This window comes from Genypterus blacodes, unplaced genomic scaffold, assembly GCF_046128005.1.
Source record: "Genypterus blacodes isolate CSIRO-AG114 ecotype Tasmania unplaced genomic scaffold, CSIRO-AGI_Gbla_v1 ptg000064l_1, whole genome shotgun sequence".
NCBI lineage: Eukaryota > Metazoa > Chordata > Actinopteri > Ophidiiformes > Ophidiidae > Genypterus > Genypterus blacodes.
In genome coordinates, this window is record NW_027466876.1 from 2,757,692 (window position 1) to 2,778,350 (window position 20,659).

The following is a 20,659-nucleotide window of genomic DNA, read 5'->3' on the forward strand; positions in this document are numbered from 1 at the left end:
AATATTTCCTCTCCTCTCTTTTCTCTCTCTTTTCAGTCTTTCAAGTCAGTTTTGAACTCACATTGTTGCCTTCAGGTGCCCTCCGATTTCCTGTGAAAATAACTTTAATAGTGTTATTAATTCTTTGTTTTGTGGTGTGTGTGTGTGTGTGTTTTTTATACAGGAATATTGCTGTGGGTTTACTCACCTGTGGCTCTGATGAGGAGAGCAGTGAGCACAGTAACTAGGATTATTTCAGCCACACGCACAACCAGCATGATGTAGGTCAGAGTGGAACATTCTACACAGGTTGTGTGTGTGGCAGAGATGGACAGGGGGAGAGAGAGAAAGAGAGGGAGAGAGAGTGGGGGGGGAGGGGGGGGGGGGGAAGGGCAGAGAGAAAGATTAACATTAACACAGGAAATGATTCTAGAAGGCAGAAATACATGATGCTAACTTGCAACTTGGAGAGTTATTTGTTTCTGTTGCTGTGGCTGGTGGAGTTATGGTTTCCCGATTCTCTCACAAATGAAGAAAAGACAAAACACAACATGTGCAAGACAGAGAGAGAGAGAGAGAGAGAGAGAGAGAGAGAGAGAGAGAGAGAGAGAGAATGAGAGAGAGAGAATGAGAGTGAGAGTGAGAGTAAAATACAGTAAAGTAAGGCAAAAATGTGTAATGTAACTTATTACTTGGATGGGAGTTTGTTTCTGTATTTGAGTCAGGTGAGGTTGCTGATGTTGTGGTTGTTATTGGCGAGGCAGATGTTTTTGTCTCATCTGGACAAATGAAGAAAAAGACATAAGACAATAAAATGTGAAGTGAGAAAACATGTCCTGATAATAAACTGGTTCTTATTTCAATACAGTATGAGGTGATAGAGACACATCATAGTCTGACCTGCTTTCCTACCTGAAGACTGATGGGTGAAGCTAAACACTTGCATGGCTTGAGTGTGCAAATCTCTCACTTCACACTTCAACTGCTCTTTATATTTCTCATTAGAAGTCATAAAGTTGGCAGTGATGGAGCAAGGATATGAAGAAGAACATGGTGATGATGATGATGATGATATCTGTATGTCTTCGGTATTTCTAACCAAATGAGCACCATTATACAACCACCTCAGTGTGTGTTGCCTATATGTCAGCAGAGAGCAGGTCAGTGTCACTCTATCATCGTCTGCATGTTCAGTTGCTGGAGAAAAAAAAGAAACATGAATCACAATTGTTGTAAAGCTACAGAATGTGGTTCCAGCAACACAGATCTGAGCTTGTTTTAATGGAAATACTCACTGTGGACAAGAGACAGATACAACTCAGAGTGAAGGCCCACTTTGTTCCCAGGTTTGTATTGTTGGCAGTAGTAGCGACCAACATCCTCCTCTGTGACTCGCTTTATAGTCAGAGAACAGTCTGCTGTAAGTCTCCCTCTGTCTGATCGACTCTCTCCGAGCATAATCACCTCCACTGTTCCACGGTTATTAAAATGATTGAAGGTCCAGGTGGTCCAACCACACTTAACCTGACCTGATATCACATTTTTACAAGGCAGAGTGACTGCATCTCCTTCTCTGACAATGAAGAAGGAGACTGACTGCTGTTGAGCTGCTGCTGTGGAGAGAAGGAGAGAGAAATATTAATGAAATTAGGTTCAACATGAATATTTATTGTTTGTTCTAATGGGTGAAGATGATTGCCCAGTTACTGCTGTATGGAGGATGAGCTTGAGAGGCATCATAGTTACAGTAAATATACTTTTAGATACATTTGATACTTTGCCAAAGTGCCTCATCCTCATTTTGCAATCGTGCTTCTTTCACACCATTTACAAAGCTCAGTCTCAGTCTGCAGTTACATCACCATTTAGGTCCGTTTTTTTTTTACTTTATCTCTCTCTTTGTATCCTTACCTGTCAACAGAAGCGCCGACATCACGAATAAAAACATGCCCATCCTTCTGAATTGAATCATTCTGCTCCTCTGTCTCTCTTTCTCCTGTCAGTCTCCTGTTCTCACGCTCCTTAACTGTCAGAGTCTCTGGTTAATGCTTGTCAAAGGGTAATATACAGTACTTCCTGACATCATTAGCAGGGTTTCACTACCTCCTAGTGACTATAGACCACGTGCTTTTCTTCTTTTTCCATCTGTCTTTGTGGCAGATCTGTCTTTAAGTCTTTTTTAAATATTTCAGTGCAGTTTGGAGAGAGAGACAGAGAGAAAGAGATCTCTCTCCCTCTCTGAGGGAGAGAGATAGAGAGAGATCAAATTAAAGTGGAAGGAAATGAACTGAGGGAGAAAAGGAGAAGAAGCTGCAGTTGCAAGTGCACATGAGGGACATCACACACTGATGCTCCCAGCCTCAGAGATGGTGTGTGAGACTCTGCTTTCTCAGTCTGCTCCACTGCACTGTTTCAGAATTGAGGCGTCACACCCACTGTGGTCCTGAAGTGGGCAAACCTGCTCACTGTGTAGAAGGCAACAATATGCCTTTATTATTTGTTGGCCTAACACAGCTTTAGAATAAAATAAAATGAGATGTTCCTTTCTACTTGATTAAGAAATCCAACACACTCATTCAACTGTTTAGAAGTTCCTCTTTAGCTCATCACAATTGATCAGTCATCTGAGGTCAAACTGAGTTACATCTCAAAGCCTTTTGGTGTTTGAGCAGAGGCCAACATCTGACCTGGCCAAATAAGGTATGTAGTACGTGCTCTACTCATTTAAAGCCCAAAGCATTGTTGTCAGCCCGATGAGCCATGTGTGTGCAGGTTTTGCAAGAATTACATGCTGAAGAGATTATCTAGCATTAAGATCCCTCCAACCTTCACTAAAAGAGTTCCATGGTGTTCCTATCTGATGAGACAGTTGGTGAGGAGAGTGTAGATCTTCCCACTGATAGAAATGATGCAGTGAAGCCTCCTTCATGGTCACAGAGAGCTACTACAACATCTCTGGATCAGCTGAATAAATACTGAGATGTTCATTTCCCGTGTTGTTCTTGATGCACGTCTGAAAAAGAGCCAGAAGCTCTCCAGGACAGAGGATATCTTCAAAACTTCTCCTCTCAGATCCAAACTCTGCTGTCCACGTTTACTGATGTACAGATACATTTATAACTGCAGGGATACACATGGATGTTTCTAGCTGGAGAAGTGTTCCGACTGTCTGCAGCTCCTGTGTTGGTCATGACTCATGATGACATCAGCGTGACATTTTCAACAAGACTCTCATGGCAAAATGTGCAAAGTGAGAGAGCAGAGAGCAGAGAGCAGACAGCAGAGAGCAGAGAGCAGGGAGCAGGGAGCAGAGAGCAGAGAGCAGAGAGCAGAGAGCAGAGAGCAGAGAGCAGAGAGCAGAGAGCAGAGAGCAGGGAGCAGAGAGCAGGGAGCAGAGAGCAGAGAGCAATTGTGGTTGATGATGTCATCTTCAACTTGAAAACAAGAAGAAGATGGAGGAAGTTTCCGTGTCAAAATCAACAAGTATAGTGTGAAGATTAAACACACAAACACACATTCCCCTCAAATACAAACAAGCAGCAAAATCAACATAAGATGTTCAGATTCTGTTTGACTTTATGAGAAGTTTGTTCTTTATTGTAGCTTTTGGATGATTCAATTAAACAAGAGAAAGAATCTACAGTGGAATACTACAGAATACAGATGCTAAATCATAAATACCAGTAAAAATTCTATCTTAAAATATCAAAAGCTCAACTGAGGAAATGTTTTACAAATACTGAAGAATAAATTAAGAACATTTGAATGCAAAGAAAATGAATCAGGGACGTCAACGTCAAAGTGTTTGGAAAAGACACAATCACATGTGAGAAGTTATTACTCCACCCTGCTTACAAAGTGACATTATTTACCCTACTGCACCCTCTTGTGGACAAAATTGTATTACAACAATAAATTCAAGCAAAAATAGCACAGACAACTAGGGACTTATTTGTTGTGATACATTTAACACTTCAGCATTCAATCAAGTACCGCAAACTAATTTACATCATCAAAATGTACATGTATGCTGTAAATGGGGCAATAGCATGAACATACATTCTAGAATATACAACATCACATAACCAGTAAAGTGTAACAGGTGGGACTCACTCACAGACTTAACACTGACACGGTTTTCTCATTACATCACAGCAGTAAATGTAATGTGATTAGAATTTCACTTCTCTATCCTCTTTTATGTATTTTCTTTGTTGACAGAAGCGTAGAGGTTGGTGGGATCAGACAAGGCTGCAGCAGGAGAGGAGGAGATGTTCACAGCGGCGTAGGTTACAGCATCATCTTCACCATGAGGATTTCTACGAAACTGTGAAACATAAGCAGGAACACAAAGCACCAAAGTTAGGCAAGAAGACATGTTCCCATCATAACACAGCACAACACAAGGCCACACAATGAAAGACAACACAGTGAGCAATGAGTTAGTGTGCTGAGTGTAAAAAAGTTTACCCGCGCTTTGTCATTGGTCTTCATCTGCTGGGCGTGGCTGATGCTGGCATAGGCAACTTCATCATCAGGATGAGTCTGCACCAGGAATACAACATAATGACTGCATCCATATTCCACTTGATATTCTAGACTCAAGAAGCCAGAGAGCTCAGAGAGCATGTTAATACAACCTTTACTTTATCAAACATGTGATCTACTAATATAGTAATAGAGATCCAGATCGCTGTAGAGATTCAATTGTAGGAGCAAGCTGGGGTTTGTTAGTTTTGAAAGCTAAGCCAGTTGAGTTCTGGTGAGTGCTAAAATAACACACACGTGTGAATGCAGCTACAGTCAAATATGAATCATTGTCATGTGTTATGGGTCATTTATCAAGCAGGTGCAGAGCAGCCATGTCTGGGCTCCCTGTCTCACCCTGCAGACTGTTCTTGCAGAGGCACATTCAGAGAAAGACAATAACTGCATGGCAGAGAACACAAGTGGCAAAAAGAGAAGCCATGTGTTACATGTGCTTTACCATGTTCTGATTGGCTCCTGGATTGGACACTGCTGGACTCAGACCCTGTAAAATAGAGTCAGTTATGGCCTCCACTCTGCATAGTGTATCACAGTGCAGTGACTGATCCTCCTCCTCTTATACCCCAGAGTTTCAGTACAGTATAATCCAGTCCAAATGTGTGAGCGGGAGATTATTCAAACTCACAATGTCGTCCTTGGGTAGTTTATGTCCTGAAAGGGAAAAGAAGAAAAGATTGGAGTTTCCAACTTCATTATCAAAGCTTCTACTTTATAAAACAAAAATATCTACTTGCTTCTCTTCCAGTAGCAGATGAGCACCACAGCGAGTAAGAGAGCTCCTAGCCCTGCACCTCCAGAGACGTATGGCAACAACACACCTGAAAACAGATTAAAATAAATAACCATCATAATTCTACACATTGATATATTAGATATTATTTTGCAGTTTTTAAGAACATCAACATTTCTATCTTATCTTATCTTCTGTTTATTTGCAACACAAACACACATAACCTACTGTATTGACTGCTTCTATGGAATTCACATCAAATAATTGAATCATCTTTAATATTTAGTGATGTTTTATTATGATGCTTAGGAGATTAATTATATCACTTTTCTAATTGTGTTGGGCAAATTGTATTTCCCAACTGCAAATTGTCAATGTGTAAATAACATATGACAAAGAGTTTAACCACAAGACTCAAGGAAGAGAGAGTAAAGTACGGCAAAAATGAGTAATGTAACTTTTTACTTAGAGTGTTGTTTGTTTCTGTATTTGAGTCAGGTGAGGTTGCTGATGTTGTGGTTGTTGTTGGCGTTGCAGATTTTTTTGTCTCATCTGGAAAAAGAGAGAAAAAGACATAAGAGAACAAGATATGAAATGAGAAACATGTCCTGAAAATAAACTGGTTCTTATTTCAATACAGTATGAGGTGATAGAGACACATCATAGTCTGACCTGCTTTCCTACCTGAAGACTGATGGGTGAAGCTAAACACTTGCACGGCTGCTGTCGAATCTGTCACTTCACACTTCAACTGCTCTTTATATTTCTCATTAGAAGTCATAAAGTTTGCAGTGATGGAGCAAGGAGATAAAGCAGAACATGTTGATGATGGTGATGATATCTGTATGTCTCTGGTATTTCTAACCAAATGAGCACCATTATACAACCACCTCAGTGTGTGTTGCCTATATGTCCGCAGAGAGCAGGTCAGTGTCACTGTATCATCGTCTGCATGTTCAGTTGCTGGAGAAAAAAAAGAAACATGAATCACAATTGTTGTAAAGCTACAGAATGTGGTTCCAGCAACACAGATCTGAGCTTGTTTTAATGGAAATACTCACTGTGGACAAGAGACAGATAAAACTCAGAGTGAAGGTCCACTTTGTTCCCAGGTTTGTATTGTTGGCAGTAGTAGCGACCAACATCCTCCTCTGTGACTCGCTTTATAGTCAGAGAACAGTCTGCTGTAACTCTCACTCTGTCTGATCGACTCTCTCCGAGCTTAATCACCTCCACTGTTCCACTGTTAATAAAATGATTGAAGGTCCAGGTGGTCCAACCACACTTAACCTGACCTGATATCACATTTTTACAAGGCAGAGTGACTGCATCTCCTTCTCTGACAATGAAGGAGGAGACTGAGTGCTGTTGAGCTGCTGCTGTGGAGAGAAGGAGAGAGAAATATTAATGAAATTAAGTTCAACATGAATATTTTTTGTTTGTTCTAATGGGTGAAGATGATTGCCCAGTTACTGCTGTATGGAGGATGAGCTTGAGAGGCATGATAGTTACAGTAAATATACTTTTAGATACATTTGATACTTTGCCAAAGTGCCTCATCCTCATTTTGCAATCGTGCTTCTTTCACACCATTTACAAAGCACAGCCTCAGTCTGCAGTTACATCACCATTTCGGTTAGTTTTTTTTTTTACTTTATCTCTCTCTTTGTATCCTTACCTGTCAACAGAAGCACCGACATCACGAATAAAAACATTTCCATCCTTCTGAATTGAATCATTCTGCTCCTCTGTCTCTCTTTCTCCTGTCAGTCTCCTGTTCTCACGCTCCTTAACTGTCAGAGTCTCTGGTTAATGCTTGTCAAAGGGTAATATACAGTTCTTCCTGACATCATTAGCAGGGTTTCACTTCCTCCTAGTGACTGTAGACCATGTGCTTTTCTTCTTTTTCCATCTGTCTTTGTGGCTGATCTGTCTTTAAGTCTTTTTTAAATATTTCAGTGCAGTTTGGAGAGAGAGACAGAGAGACAGAGAGAAAGAGAGCGAGAGAGAGAGAGGAAGAGAGAGAGTGAGAGAGAGAAAGAGGAACTGAGGGAGAGAGAAAGAGAGAGATCAAATTAGAGTGGAAGGAAATGAACTGAGGGAGAAAAGGAGAAGAAGCTGCAGCTGCAAGTGGACATGAGGGACCTCACACACTGATGCTTCCAGCCTCATAGATGGTGTGTGAGACTCTGCTTTCTCAGTCTGCTCCACTGCACTGTTTCAGAATTGAGGCGTCACACCCACTGTGGTCCTGAAGTGGGCAAACCTGCTCACTGTGTAGAAGGCAACAATATGCAGCTTTAAAATACAATAAAATGAGATGTGCCTTTCTACTTGATTAAGAAATCCAACACACTAATGCAACTGTTAAGAAGTTCCTCTTTAACTGCCCGAAAAAGAAAAAAAAAATTCCTCACAATTGATCAGTCATCTGAGGTCAAACTGAGTTACATCTCAAAGCCTTTTGGTGTTTGAGCAGAGGCCAACATCTGACATGGCCAAATAAGGTATGTAGTACGTGCTCTACTCATTTAAAGCCCAAAGCATTGTTGTCAGCACTATGAGCCATGTGTGTGCAGGTTTTGCAAGAATTACATGCTGAAGAGATTATCTAGCATTAAGATCCCTCCAACCTTCACTAAAAGAGTTCCATGGTGTTCCTATCTGATGAGACAGTTGGTGAGGAGAGTGTAGATCTTCCCACTGATAGAAATGATGCAGTCAAGCCTCCTTCATGGTCACAGAGAGCTACTTCAACATCTCTGGATCAGCTGAATAAACACTGAGATGTTCATTGCCCGTGTTGTTCTTGATGCACGTCTGAAAAAGAGCCAGAAGCTCTCCAGGACAGAGGATATCTTCAAAACTTCTCCTCTCAGATCCAAACTCTGCTGTCCACGTTTGATGTACAGATACATTTATAACTGCAGGGATACACATGGATGTTTCTAACTGGAGAAGTGTTCCGACTGTCTGCAGCTCCTGTGTTGGTCATGACTCATAATTACAGCGTGTCATTTTCAACAAGACTCTCATGGCAAAATGTGCATCGTGAGAGAGCAGAGAGCAGAGAGCAGAGAGCAGAGAGCAGGGAGCAGAGAGCAGAGAGCAGAGAGCAGGGAGCAGAGAGCAGGGAGCAGGGAGCAGAGAGCAGAGAGCAGAGAGCAGAGAGCAGAGAGCAATCGTGGTTGATGATGTCATCTTCAACTTGAAAACAAGAAGAAGATGGAGGAAGTTTCCGTGTCAAAATCAACAAGTATAGTGTGAAGATTAAACACACAAACACACATTCCCCTCAAATACAAACAAGCAGCAAAATCAACATAAGATGTTCAGATTCTGTTTGACTTTATGAGAAGTTTGTTCTTTATTGTAGCTTTTGGATGATTCAATTAAACAAGAGAAAGAATCTACAGTGGAATACTACAGAATACAGATGCTAAATCATAAATACCAGTAACAATTCTATCTTAAAATATCAAAAGCTCAACTGAGGAAATGTTTTACAAATACTGAAGAATAAATTAAGAACATTTGAATGCAAAGAAAATGAATCAGGGACGTCAACGTCAAAGTGTTTGGAAAAGACACAATCACATGTGAGAAGTTATTACTCCACCCTGCTTACAAAGTGACATTATTTACCCTACTGCACCCTCTCGTGGACAAAATTGTATTACAACAATAAATTCAAGCAAAAATAGCACAGACAACTAGGGACTTATTTGTTGTGATACATTTAACACTTCAGCATTCAATCAAGTACCGCAAACTAATTTACATCATCAAAATGTACATGTATGCTGTAAATGTGGCAATAGCATGAACATACATTCTATAATATACAACATCATATAACCAGTAAAGTGTAACAGCTGGGACTCACTCACAGACTTAACACTGACACGGTTTTCTCATTACATCACAGCAGTAAATGTAATGTGATTAGAATATCACTTCTCTTTCCTCTTTTATGTATTTTCTTTGTTGACAGAAGCGTAGAGGTTGGTGGGATCAGACAAGGCTGCAGCAGGAGAGGAGGAGATGTTCACAGCGGCGTAGGTTACAGCATCATCTTCACCATGAGGATTTCTACGAAACTGTGAAACATAAGCAGGAACACAAAGCACCAAAGTTAGGCAAGAAGACATGTTCCCATCATAACACAGCACAACACAAGGCCACACAATGAAAGACAACACAGTGAGCAATGAGTTAGTGTGCTGAGGTTAAAAAAGTTTACCCGCGCTTTGTCATTGGTCTTCATCTGCTGGGCGTGGCTGATGCTGGCATAGGCAACTTCATCATCAGGATGAGTCTGCACCAGGAATACAACATAATGACTGCATCCATATTCCACTTGATATTCTAGACTCTAGAGTGCCAGAGAGCTCGGAGAGCATGTTAATACAACCTTTACTTTATCAAACATGTGATCTACTAATATAGTAATAGAGATCCAGATCGCTGTAGAGATTCAATTGTAGGAGCAAGCTGGGGTTTGTTAGTTTTGAAAGCTAAGCCAGTTGAGTTCTGGTGAGTGCTAAAATAACACACACGTGTGAATGCAGCTACAGTCAAATATGAATCATTGTCATGTGTTATGGGTCATTTATCAAGCAGGTGCAGAGCAGCCATGTCTGGGCTCCCTGTCTCACCCTGCAGACTGTTCTTGCAGAGGCACATTCAGAGAAAGACAATAACTGCATGGCAGAGAACACAAGTGGCAAAAAGAGAAGCCATGTGTTACATGTGCTTTACCATGTTCTGATTGGCTCCTGGATTGGACACTGCTGGACTCAGACCCTGTAAAATAGAGTCAGTTATGGCCTCCACTCTGCATAGTGTATCACAGTGCAGTGACTGATCCTCCTCCTCTTATACCCCAGAGTTTCAGTACAGTATAATCCAGTCCAAATGTGTGAGCGGGAGATTATTCAAACTCACAATGTCGTCCTTGGGTAGTTTATGTCCTGAAAGGGAAAAGAAGAAAAGATTGGAGTTTCCAACTTCATTATCAAAGCTTCTACTTTATAAAACAAAAATATCTACTTGCTTCTCTTCCAGTAGCAGATGAGCACCACAGCGAGTAAGAGAGCTCCTAGCCCTGCACCTCCAGAGACGTATGGCAACAACACACCTGAAAACAGATTAAAATAAATAACCATCATAATTCTACACATTGATATATTAGATATTATTTTGCAGTTTTTAAGAACATCAACATTTCTATCTTATCTTATCTTCTGTTTATTTGCAACACAAACACACATAACCTACTGTATTGACTGCTTCTATGGAATTCACATCAAATAATTGAATCATCTTTAATATTTAGTGATGTTTTATTATGATGCTTAGAAGATTAATTACATCACTTTTCTAATTGTGTTGGGCAAATTGTATTTCCCAACTGCAAATTGTCAATGTGTAAATAACATATGACAAAGAGTTTAACCACAGAACTCAAGGAAGAGAGAGTAAAGTACGGCAAAAATGAGTAATGTAACTTTTTACTTAGAGTGTTGTTTGTTTCTCTATTTGAGCCAGGTGAGGTTGCTGATGTTGTGGTTGTTATTGGCGTTGCAGATGTTTTTGTCTCATCTGGAAAAAGAGAGAAAAAGACATAAGAGAACAAGATATGAAATGAGAAACATGTCCTGAAAATAAACTGGTTCTTATTTCAGCAGCAGGAGGTGATAGAGACACATCATAGTCTGACCTGCTTTCCTACCTGAAGACTGATGGGTGAAGCTAAACACTTGCACGGCTTGAGTGTGCAAATCTCTCACTTCACACTTCAACTGCTCTTTATATTTCTCATTAGAAGTCATAAAGTTGGCAGTGATGGAGCAAGGATATGAAGAATAACATGGTGATGATGATGATGATGATATCTGTATGTCTTCGGTATTTCTAACCAAATGAGCACCATTATACAACCACCTCAGTGTGTGTTGCCTATATGTCCGCAGAGAGCAGGTCAGTGTCACTCTATCATCGTCTGCATGTTCAGTTGCTGGAGAAAAAAAAGAAACATGAATCACAATTGTTGTAAAGCTACAGAATGTGGTTCCAGCAACACAGATCTGAGCTTGTTTTAATGGAAATACTCACTGTGGACAAGAGACACATAAACCTCAGAGTCAAGGCCCACTTTGTTCCCAGGTTTGTATTGTTGGCAGTAGTAGCGACCAACATCCTCCTCTGTGACTCGCTTTATAGTCAGAGAACAGTCTGCTGTAACTCTCACTCTGTCTGATGGACTCTCTCCGAGCTTAATCACCTCCACTGTTCCACTGTAAATAAAATGATTGAAAGTCCAGGTGGTCAGACCACACTTAACCTGACCTGATATCACATTTTTACAAGGCAGAGTGACTGCATCTCCTTTTCTGACAATGAAGGAGGAGACTGAGTGCTGTTGAGCTGCTGCTGTGGAGAGAAGGAGAGAGAAATATTAATGAAATTAAGTTCAACATGAATATTTTTTGTTTGTTCTAATGGGTGAAGATGATTGCCCAGTTACTGCTGTATGGAGGATGAGCTTGAGAGGCATCATAGTTACAGTAAATATACTTTTAGATACATTTGATACTTTGCCAAAGTGCCTCATCCTCATTTTGGAATCGTGCTTCTTTCACACCATTTACAAAGCACAGCCTCAGTCTGCAGTTACATCACCATTTAGGTCCGTATTTTTTTAACTTTATCTCTCTCTTTGTATCCTTACTTGTCAACAGAAGCGCCGACATCACGAATAAATCATAAATATTGCAGTGCAGTTTGGAGAGAGAGACAGAGAGACAGAGAGAAAGAGATCAAATTAGAGTGGAAGGAAATGAACTGAGGGAGAAAAGGAGAAGAAGCTGCGGTTGCAAGTGGACATGAGGGACATCACACACTGCTGCTCCCAGCCTCATAGATGGTGTGTCAGACTCTGCTTTCTCAGTCTGCTCCACTGCGCTGTTTCAGAATTGAGGCGTCACACCCACTGTGGTCCTGAAGTGGACAAACCTGCTCACTGTGTAGAAGGCAACAATATGCTTTTATTATTTGTTGGCCTAACATAGCTTTAGAATAAAATAAAATGAGATGTCCCTTTCTACTTGATTAAGAAATCCAACACACTCATTCAACTGTTTAGAAGTTCCTCTTTAGCTCATCACATTTGATCAGTCATCTGAGGTCAAACTGAATTACATCTCAAAGCCTTTTGGTGTTTGAGCAGAGGCCAACATCTGACCTGGCCAAATAAGGTATGTAGTACGTGCTCTACTCGTTTAAAGCCCAAAGCATTGTTGGCAGCCCGATGAGCCATGTGTGTGCAGGTTTTGCAAGAATTACATGCTGAAGAGATTATCTAGCATTAAGATCCCTCCAACCTTCACTAAAAGAGTTCCATGGTGTTTCTATCTGATGAGACAGTTGGTGAGGAGAGTGTAGATCTTCCCACTGATAGAAATGATGCAGTGAAGCCTCCTTCATGGTCACAGAGAGCTACTACAACATCTCTGGATCAGCTGAATAAACACTGAGATGTTCATTGCCCGTGTTGTTCTTGATGCACGTCTGAAAAAGAGCCAGAAGCTCTCCAGGACAGAGGATATCTTCAAAACTTTTTCTCTCAGATCCAAACTCTGCTGTCCACGTTTGATGTACAGATACATTTATAACTGCAGGGATACACATGGATGTTTCTAGCTGGAGAAGTGTTCCGACTGTCTGCAGCTCCTGTGTTGGTCATGACTCATGATGACATCAGCGTGTCATTTTCAACAAGACTCTCATGGCAAAATGCACAAAGTGAGAGAGCAGAGAGCAACAGTGGTTTATGATGTTATTTTCAACATGAAAACAAGAAGAAGATGGAGGAAGTTGCCGTGTCAAAATCAACAAGATGTTAAGATTCCGTTTGACTATATGAGAAGTTTGTTCCTTATTGTAGCTTTTGGATGTTTTCTGTGAACAGAGGAGGAAGTGTATTGGTGTGAGAGACACAGCAGCAGCAGTTTCACAGCTATTACACCCGTTTTGATGACCAGAAATTCATCTGCACCTCTCAAGGCTCACAAGAAGTCAGGAAGCGTTCAGACCAGCCAGCTGCCTCATGATTTCTATTCTGTCTTTATATATTTCTATTCTTAATTTTGCTATGGACAACTTTGTGTCAACCATGTTAGACATTCCCCCAGGTGGAGTGTATAAGTAACAGGAAATCCTGTGATAGACTGCAGAAATCGAGGCAAAATCATTCCATTTTAGTCGCTGTAAACACTTCTTTTAGGTTTGAGCTCCGTCTAGTCGATCACCTGCAAATTCTGATCATGGAGTGCTGGAGGAGGAATGCGCCTCATCTCGCTCAGCAACATTTATCTTCATTCCGTTGTATTTGGATCTCTATCTAAATATCTGACTCAATCTCAGACCGTGAATGCACCATCAGTTTGTGTCTGATCAAAGCACCTGAACGCCTCACTGCTCTGCTTCTTACTGTGCTTAAACCCTGCAGCAACAAAAACCCAGAAGCAACGAGACAACAATTAACTTTACATGAACAGAACATTATTGATTACAATATTTCCTCTCCTCTCTTTTCTCTCTCTTTTCAGTCTTTCAAGTCAGTTTTGAACTCACATTGTTGCCTTCAGGTGCCCTCCGATTTCCTGTGAAAATAACTTTAATAGTGTTATTAATTCTTTGTTTTGTGGTGTGTGTGTGTGTGTGTATTTTATACAGGAATATTGCTGTGGGTTTACTCACCTGTGGCTCTGATGAGGAGAGCAGTGAGCACAGTAACTAGGATTATTTCAGCCACACGCACAACCAGCATGATGTAGGTCAGAGTGGAACATTCTACACAGGTTGTGTGTGTGGCAGAGATGGACAGGGGGAGAGAGAGAAAGAGAGGGAGAGAGAGTGGGGGGGGGGAGGGGGGGGGGGGGGGGGAAGGGCAGAGAGAAAGATTAACATTAACACAGGAAATGATTCTAGAAGGCAGAAATACATGATGCTAACTTGCAACTTGGAGAGTTATTTGTTTCTGTTGCTGTGGCTGGTGGAGTTATGGTTTCCCGATTCTCTCACAAATGAAGAAAAGACAAAACACAACATGTGCAAGACAGAGAGAGAGAGAGAGAGAGAGAGAGAGAGAGAGAGAGAGAGAGAGAGAGAGAGAGAGAGAGAGAGAGAGAATGAGAGAGAGAGAATGAGAGTGAGAGTGAGAGTAAAATACAGTAAAGTAAGGCAAAAATGTGTTATGTAACTTATTACTTGGATGGGAGTTTGTTTCTGTATTTGAGTCAGGTGAGGTTGCTGATGTTGTGGTTGTTATTGGCGAGGCAGATGTTTTTGTCTCATCTGGACAAATGAAGAAAAAGACATAAGACAATAAAATGTGAAGTGAGAAAACATGTCCTGATAATAAACTGGTTCTTATTTCAATACAGTATGAGGTGATAGAGACACATCATAGTCTGACCTGCTTTCCCACCTGAAGACTGATGGGTGAAGCTAAACACGCGCACTTCTCCATTGTTCGAATCTCTCACTTCACACTTCAACTGCTCTTTATATTTCTCATTAGAAGTCCTGAAGTGTGCAGTGATGGAGCAATGAGATGATGGTTGATGATGATGATGATGATGATGATGATGATGATGATGATGATGATGATGATGATGATATCGGTATGTCTTCGGTATTTCCATCCAACTGAGTACCATTGTACAACCACTTCAGTGTGTGTTTGCATGTGTATGTCAGCAGAGAGCAGGTCAGTGTCACTGTATCAGCGTCTGTATGCTCAGTTGCTGGGGAGTTACAGATTGTTGTTCCAGCAACACAGATCTGAGCTTGTGTTAATGGAAATACTCACTGTGGACAAGAGACAGATCAACACGAGAGAGCAAGATATAGTCATTCCTTGGTCTCTTCTGTAGGCAGTCGTAGCGACCAACATCCTCCTCTGTGACTCGATTTATAGCCAGAGAACAGTCTGCTGTAAGTCTCCCTCTGTCTGATCGACTCTCTCCGAACTTAATCACATCTACTGATTTGCGATCAATAAAATATTTGAAGTACCAGGAGGTCAGACGACACTTAACCTGACCTGATATCACATTTCCTCCTAGTGACTTTAGACCTCGCATTCTTCTTTTTTCGTCTCTCTTTGTGGCTGATCTGTCTTTAAGTCTTTCTTAATTATTACAGTGCAGTTTGGAGAGACACAGAGAGAGAGAGAGAGAGAGAGAGAGAGAGAGAGAGGGAGAGAGAAAAGAGAGAGAGAGAGATAGAGAGAAAAGAGAGAAAGAGAGAAAGAGAGAGAGAGAGAAAGAGAGAGAGAGAGATCAAATTAGAGTGGAAGAAAATGGACTGAGGGAAAACAGGAGAAATGTTTTATTTTGAAGCAGAGGAAGAAGCTGCGGTTGCAAGTGGACATGAGGGACATCACACACTGATGCTCCCAGCCTCAGAGATGGTGTGTGAGACTCTGCTTTCTCAGTCTGCTCCACTGCACTGTTTCAGAATTGAGGCGTCACACCCACTGTGGTCCTGAAGTGGGCAAACCTGCTCACTGTGTAGAAGGCAACAATATGCCTTTATTATTTGTAGAGAGCTACTACAACATCTCTGGATCAGCTGAATAAACACTGAGATGTTCATTGCCCGTGTTGTTCTTGATGCACGTCTGAAAAAGAGCCAGAAGCTCTCCAGGACAGAGGATATCTTCAAAACTTGTCCTCTCAGATCCAAACTCTGCTGTCCACGTTTGATGTACAGATACATTTATAACTGCAGGGATACACATGGATGTTTCTAGCTGGAGAAGTGTTCTGACTGTCTGCAGCTCCTGTGTTGGTCATGACTCATGATGACATCAGCGTGTCATTTTCAACAAGACTCTCATGGCAAAATGTGCAAAGTGAGAGAGCACAGAGCAACTGTGGTTTATGATGTTATTTTCAACTTGAGACCAAGAAGAAGATGGAGGAAGTTGCCGTGTCAAAATCAACAAGTACAGTGTGAAGATTAAACACACAAACACACATTCCCCACGAATACAAACAAGCAGCAAAAACAACATATGATGTTGAGATTTCTGTGAACTGAGGAGGAAGTGTATTGGCGTGAGAGACATAGCAGCAGCAGTTTCACAGCTATTACACCCGTTTTGATGACCAGAAATTGATCTGCACCTCTAAAGGCTCACAAGAAGTCAGGAAGCATTCAGACCAGCCAGCCGCCTCATGATTTCTGTTCTGAAATGTAATTGTCTTTATATATCTATATCTATGTTCTTAACTTTGCTATGGACAACTTTCTGTCAACCATGTTAGACATTCCCCCAGGCTCTGTGACATGTTGGTGGACTGATATGAGGCAGATCCCTCTGTCAGCTACAGCAGCTTGTAGAAGATGTGAAGTGTTAGCAGAGGATGAGCACACACAGCTTGATGCTCCCTGTATGAGTGCAACATGACTAAGGGTTGATGAAGACCATGATAAGTGGATGAATCGACATATAGATGAGATAATGTCCAGCTTTTGGTGTGTGTGAGGTTTTCCAGAGCAGAGAGGAAGGATTTCTGTGAGGACATCAGAGGTGTGACAGCACTGGTAATGCACACAAGAGGAAGAATCACACTGAGAGATAATGAGTGGATGTGCAGTGTATAAGTAACAGAGTGTGGACTTTATTGTTTATACTGTACAGTTTAAAAAAAAAAACATTTGTCCACTAAAAAGCTAGTGTGTTGTGTTTGTAAGTGTCATTTGGTATAATTTATGCTTGTTGTTAGTGTTCTTCAAATGGCTTTACATAGTATTTAAATCATCCAGAGATGAAGTAAATAACCCTCAGTACAGTAAAAGTGTCTTGAGTTATTATTATTCTGTCACTAAGGCTTTTTTCTTCTTTAAGGGACTGCTGTCTACCTCCAAACTGATACAAATATTCATTACACTGTCCAGCGTGAAACATTACCATGACTTTTATGAATGACACAACACGATGCATGACTGGGTACATACAGCATTTATTAAAGTTCACAAAAAATATGATGAGCAGAAAAAATAAATATCGGGCTAGATAGGAAAAAAAATGTGAAAGTACAAAGTTTAGAAACATTAATCAGCATTGGAACATGAACTAATATGAATCAGACAAACTGAGCCTCTATATACTAACAACAAGTGCCTGTCAGCGTGTCGACTCCTCAGAGATGTGAAGGTCTAATGATCTGAAACTGAATATGCTGTTATAAACACACAATAAAGACTGAAACTCTCAAAGAATTCACTCATCCAACAACACAAAACGATCTTGTCGTGTTTGTCTTCACTTCTGTCTCTGATGAATGTGGTGAAGCTGATGATCAGTGGACTCTGACGGAGACACGCTGCCCTCTGTTGTTTTCATAGTTTAGGACATCACCATCGTCAACGCGCAGCTCCTGAGGAATGCAGCGAACACACACGACATCCTGTGATAGACTGCAGAAATCGATGCAAAATCTACCTCGCAGAAGCAAGAAGCCATTCCATTTTAGTCGCTGTAAACACTTCTTTTAGGGTTTGAGCTTCGTCTAGTCGATCACCTGCAAATTCTGATCATGGAGTGCTGGAGGAGGAATGCGCCTCATCTCGCTCAGCAACATTTATGTTCATTCCGTTGTGTTTGGATCTCTATCTAAATATCTGACTCAATCTCAGACCGTGAATGCACCATCAGTTTGTGTCTGATCAAAGCACCTGAACGCCTCACTGCTCTGCTTCTTACTGTGTTTAAACCCTGCAGCAACAAAAACCCAGAAGCAACGAGACAACAATTAACTTTACATGAACAGAATATTATTGATCATAATATTTCCTCTCCTCTCTTTTCTCTCTCTTTTCAGTCTTTCAAGTCAGTTTTGAACTCACATTGTCGCCTTCAGGTGCCCTCCGATTTCCTGTGAAAATAACTTTAATAGTGTTATTAATTCTTTGTTTTGTGGTGTGTGTGTGTGTGTGTGTGTGTGTATTTTATACAGGAATATTGCTGTGGGTTTACTCACCTGTGGCTCTGATGAGGAGAGCAGTGAGCACAGTAACTAGGATTATTTCAGCCACACGCACAACCAGCATGATGTAGGTCAGAGTGGAACATTCTACACAGGTTGTGTGTGTGGCAGAGATGGACAGGGGGAGAGGGAGAAAGAGAGAGAGAGAGAGAGAGAGAGGGAGAGAGAGAGAGAGAGAGGGAGGGGGGGGGGGGGGGGGGGCAGAGAGAAAGATTAACATTAACACAGGAAATTATTCTAGAAGGCAGAAATACATGATGCTAACTTGCAACTTGGAGAGTTATTTGTTTCTGTTGCTGTGGCTGGTGGAGTTATGGTTTCCCGATTCTCTCACAAATGAAGAAAAGACAAAACACAACGTGTGTGAGAGAGAGAGAGAGGGAGAGAGAGAGAGAGAGAGAGAGAGAGAGAGAGAGAGAGAGAGGGAGAGGGAGAGAAAGAGAGAGAGAATGAGAGTGAGAGTGAGAGTAAAATACAGTAAAGTAAGGCAAAAATGTGTAATGTAACTTTTTACTTAGAGTGTTGTTTGTTTCTCTATTTGAGCCAGGTGAGGTTGCTGATGTTGTGGTTGTTATTGGCGTTGCAGATGTTTTTGTCTCATCTGGAAAAAAAGAGAAAAAGACATAAGACAACAAGATATGAAATGAGAAACATGTCCTGAAAATAAACTGGTTCTTATTTCAGCAGCAGGAGGTGATAGAGACACATCATAGTCTGACCTGCTTTCCTACCTGAAGACTGATGGGTGAAGCTAAACACTTGCACGGCTGGAGTGTACACATCTGTCACTTCACACTTCAACTGCTCTTTATATTTCTCATTAGAAGTCATAAAGTTTGCAGTGATGGAGCAATGAGATAAAGCAGAACATGTTGATGATGGTGATGATATCTGTATGTCTTCGGTATTTCTAACCAAATGAGCACCATTATACAACCACCTCAGTGTGTGTTGCCTATATGTCAGCAGAGAGCAGGTCAGTGTCACTCCATCATCGTCTGCATGTTCAGTTGCTGGAGAAAAAAAAGAAACATGAATCACAATTGTTGTAAAGCTACAGAATGTGGTTCCAGCAACACAGATCTGAGCTTGTTTTAATGGAAATACTCACTGTTGACAAGAGACACATAAACCTCAGAGTCAAGGCCCACTTTGTACCGAGAATCGTATTGTTGGCAGTAGTAGCGACCAACATCCTTCTCTGTGACTCGCTTTATAGCCAGGGAACAGTCTGCTGTAAGTCTCCCTCTGTCTGATCGACTCACTCCGTTATGAATCAGCTCCACTGTTGCACTGTTATTAAAATGATTGAAGGTCCAGGTGGTCAGACCACACTTAACCTGATCTGATATCACATTTTTACAAGGCAGAGTGACTGCATCTCCTTTTCTGACAATGAAGGAGGAGACTGACTGCTGTTGAGCTGCTGCTGTGGAGAGAAGGAGAGAGAAATATTAATGGAATTAAGTTCAACATGAATATTTATTGTTTGTTCTAATGGGTGAAGATGATTGCCCAGTTACTGCTGTATGGAGGATGAGCTTGAGAGGCATCATAGTTAAGGTAAATATACTTTTAGATACATTTGATACTTTGCCAAAGTGCCTCATCCTCATTTTGCAATCGTGCTTCTTTCACACCATTTACAAAGCTCAGTCTCAGTCTGCAGTTACATCACCATTTAGGTTAGTTTTTTTTTTTACTTTATCTCTCTCTTTGTATCCTTACCTGTCAACAGAAGCGCCGACATCACGAATAAAAACATTTCCATCCTTCTGAATTGAATCATTCTGCTCCTCTGTCTCTCTTTCTCCTGTCAGTCTCCTGTTCTCATGCTCCTTAACTGTCAGAGTCTCTGGTTAATGCTTGTCAAAGGGTAATATGCAGTACTTCCTGACATCATTAGCAGGGTTTCACTTCCTCCTAGTGACTATAGACCACGTGCTTTTCTTCTTTTTCCATCTGTCTTTGTGGCTGATCTGTCTTTAAGTCTTTTTTAAATATTGCAGTGCAGTTTGGAGAGAGAGACACAGAGACAGAGAGAAAGAGATCTCTCTCCCTCTCTGAGGGAGAGAGATAGAGAGAGATCAAATTAGAGTGGAAGGAAATGAACTGAGGGAGAAAAGGAGAAGAAGCTACGGTTGCAAGTGGACATGAGGGACATCACACACTGATGCTCCCAGCCTCAGAGATGGTGTGTGAGACTCTGCTTTCTCAGTCTGCTCCACTGCGCTGTTTCAGAATTGAGGCGTCACACCCACTGTGGTCCTGAAGTGGGCAAACCTGCTCACTGTGTAGAAGGCAACAATATGCTTTTATTATTTGTAGAGAGCTACTA

The 20,659-nt window shown here is 41.2% G+C and overlaps 2 protein-coding genes and 1 long non-coding RNA gene across 14 annotated transcripts; all 3 read right to left on the reverse strand.

Moving 5' to 3' along the window:
* Positions 1-247: 247 nt before the first annotated feature.
* LOC143004102 (uncharacterized) lies at positions 248-1,097 on the reverse strand. The gene is made up of 3 exons (XR_012963933.1): positions 892-1,097; positions 672-758; positions 248-280 (listed from the first exon to the last, which is right to left on the reverse strand). It is a non-coding gene; the product is annotated as an uncharacterized LOC143004102 (long non-coding RNA).
* A 2,590-nt stretch (positions 1,098-3,687) lies between these two features.
* On the reverse strand, positions 3,688-7,228 carry LOC143004096 (uncharacterized). 4 transcript variants are annotated; one of them, XM_076154958.1, is made up of 9 exons: positions 6,936-7,228; positions 6,319-6,633; positions 5,930-6,220; positions 5,723-5,809; positions 5,262-5,345; positions 5,153-5,178; positions 4,967-5,011; positions 4,450-4,524; positions 3,688-4,306 (listed from the first exon to the last, which is right to left on the reverse strand). In XM_076154958.1, exons 1-9 carry the CDS (start codon positions 6,994-6,996, stop codon positions 4,178-4,180), a joined length of 1,113 nt encoding a protein of 370 aa, XP_076011073.1. In that variant the 5' UTR covers positions 6,997-7,228; the 3' UTR covers positions 3,688-4,177. The 4 variants fall into 4 exon arrangements, with proteins under 4 accessions (XP_076011073.1, XP_076011072.1, XP_076011074.1 ...); XM_076154957.1 differs by having other exon boundaries at positions 3,689-4,306; positions 6,319-6,636; positions 6,936-7,224; XM_076154959.1 differs by having other exon boundaries at positions 3,691-4,306; positions 5,942-6,220; positions 6,319-6,636; positions 6,936-7,216.
* A 464-nt stretch (positions 7,229-7,692) lies between these two features.
* On the reverse strand, positions 7,693-20,327 carry LOC143004098 (uncharacterized). Of its 9 annotated transcripts, XM_076154961.1 has the most exons (9): positions 20,050-20,315; positions 11,375-11,692; positions 10,992-11,276; positions 10,775-10,861; positions 10,314-10,397; positions 10,205-10,230; positions 10,019-10,063; positions 9,501-9,575; positions 7,697-9,357 (listed from the first exon to the last, which is right to left on the reverse strand). In XM_076154961.1, the coding sequence occupies exons 1-9, from the start codon at positions 20,108-20,110 to the stop codon at positions 9,229-9,231; spliced, it is 1,110 nt and encodes a 369-aa protein (XP_076011076.1). In that variant the 5' UTR covers positions 20,111-20,315; the 3' UTR covers positions 7,697-9,228. The 9 variants fall into 9 exon arrangements, with proteins under 9 accessions (XP_076011079.1, XP_076011076.1, XP_076011077.1 ...); XM_076154964.1 differs by lacking the exons at positions 10,775-10,861; positions 10,992-11,276; positions 11,375-11,692 and adding exons at positions 19,053-19,334; positions 19,433-19,747 and having other exon boundaries at positions 7,693-9,357; positions 20,050-20,319; XM_076154962.1 differs by lacking the exon at positions 10,775-10,861 and having other exon boundaries at positions 20,050-20,313.
* Between the last annotated feature and the right edge of the window lie 332 nt (positions 20,328-20,659).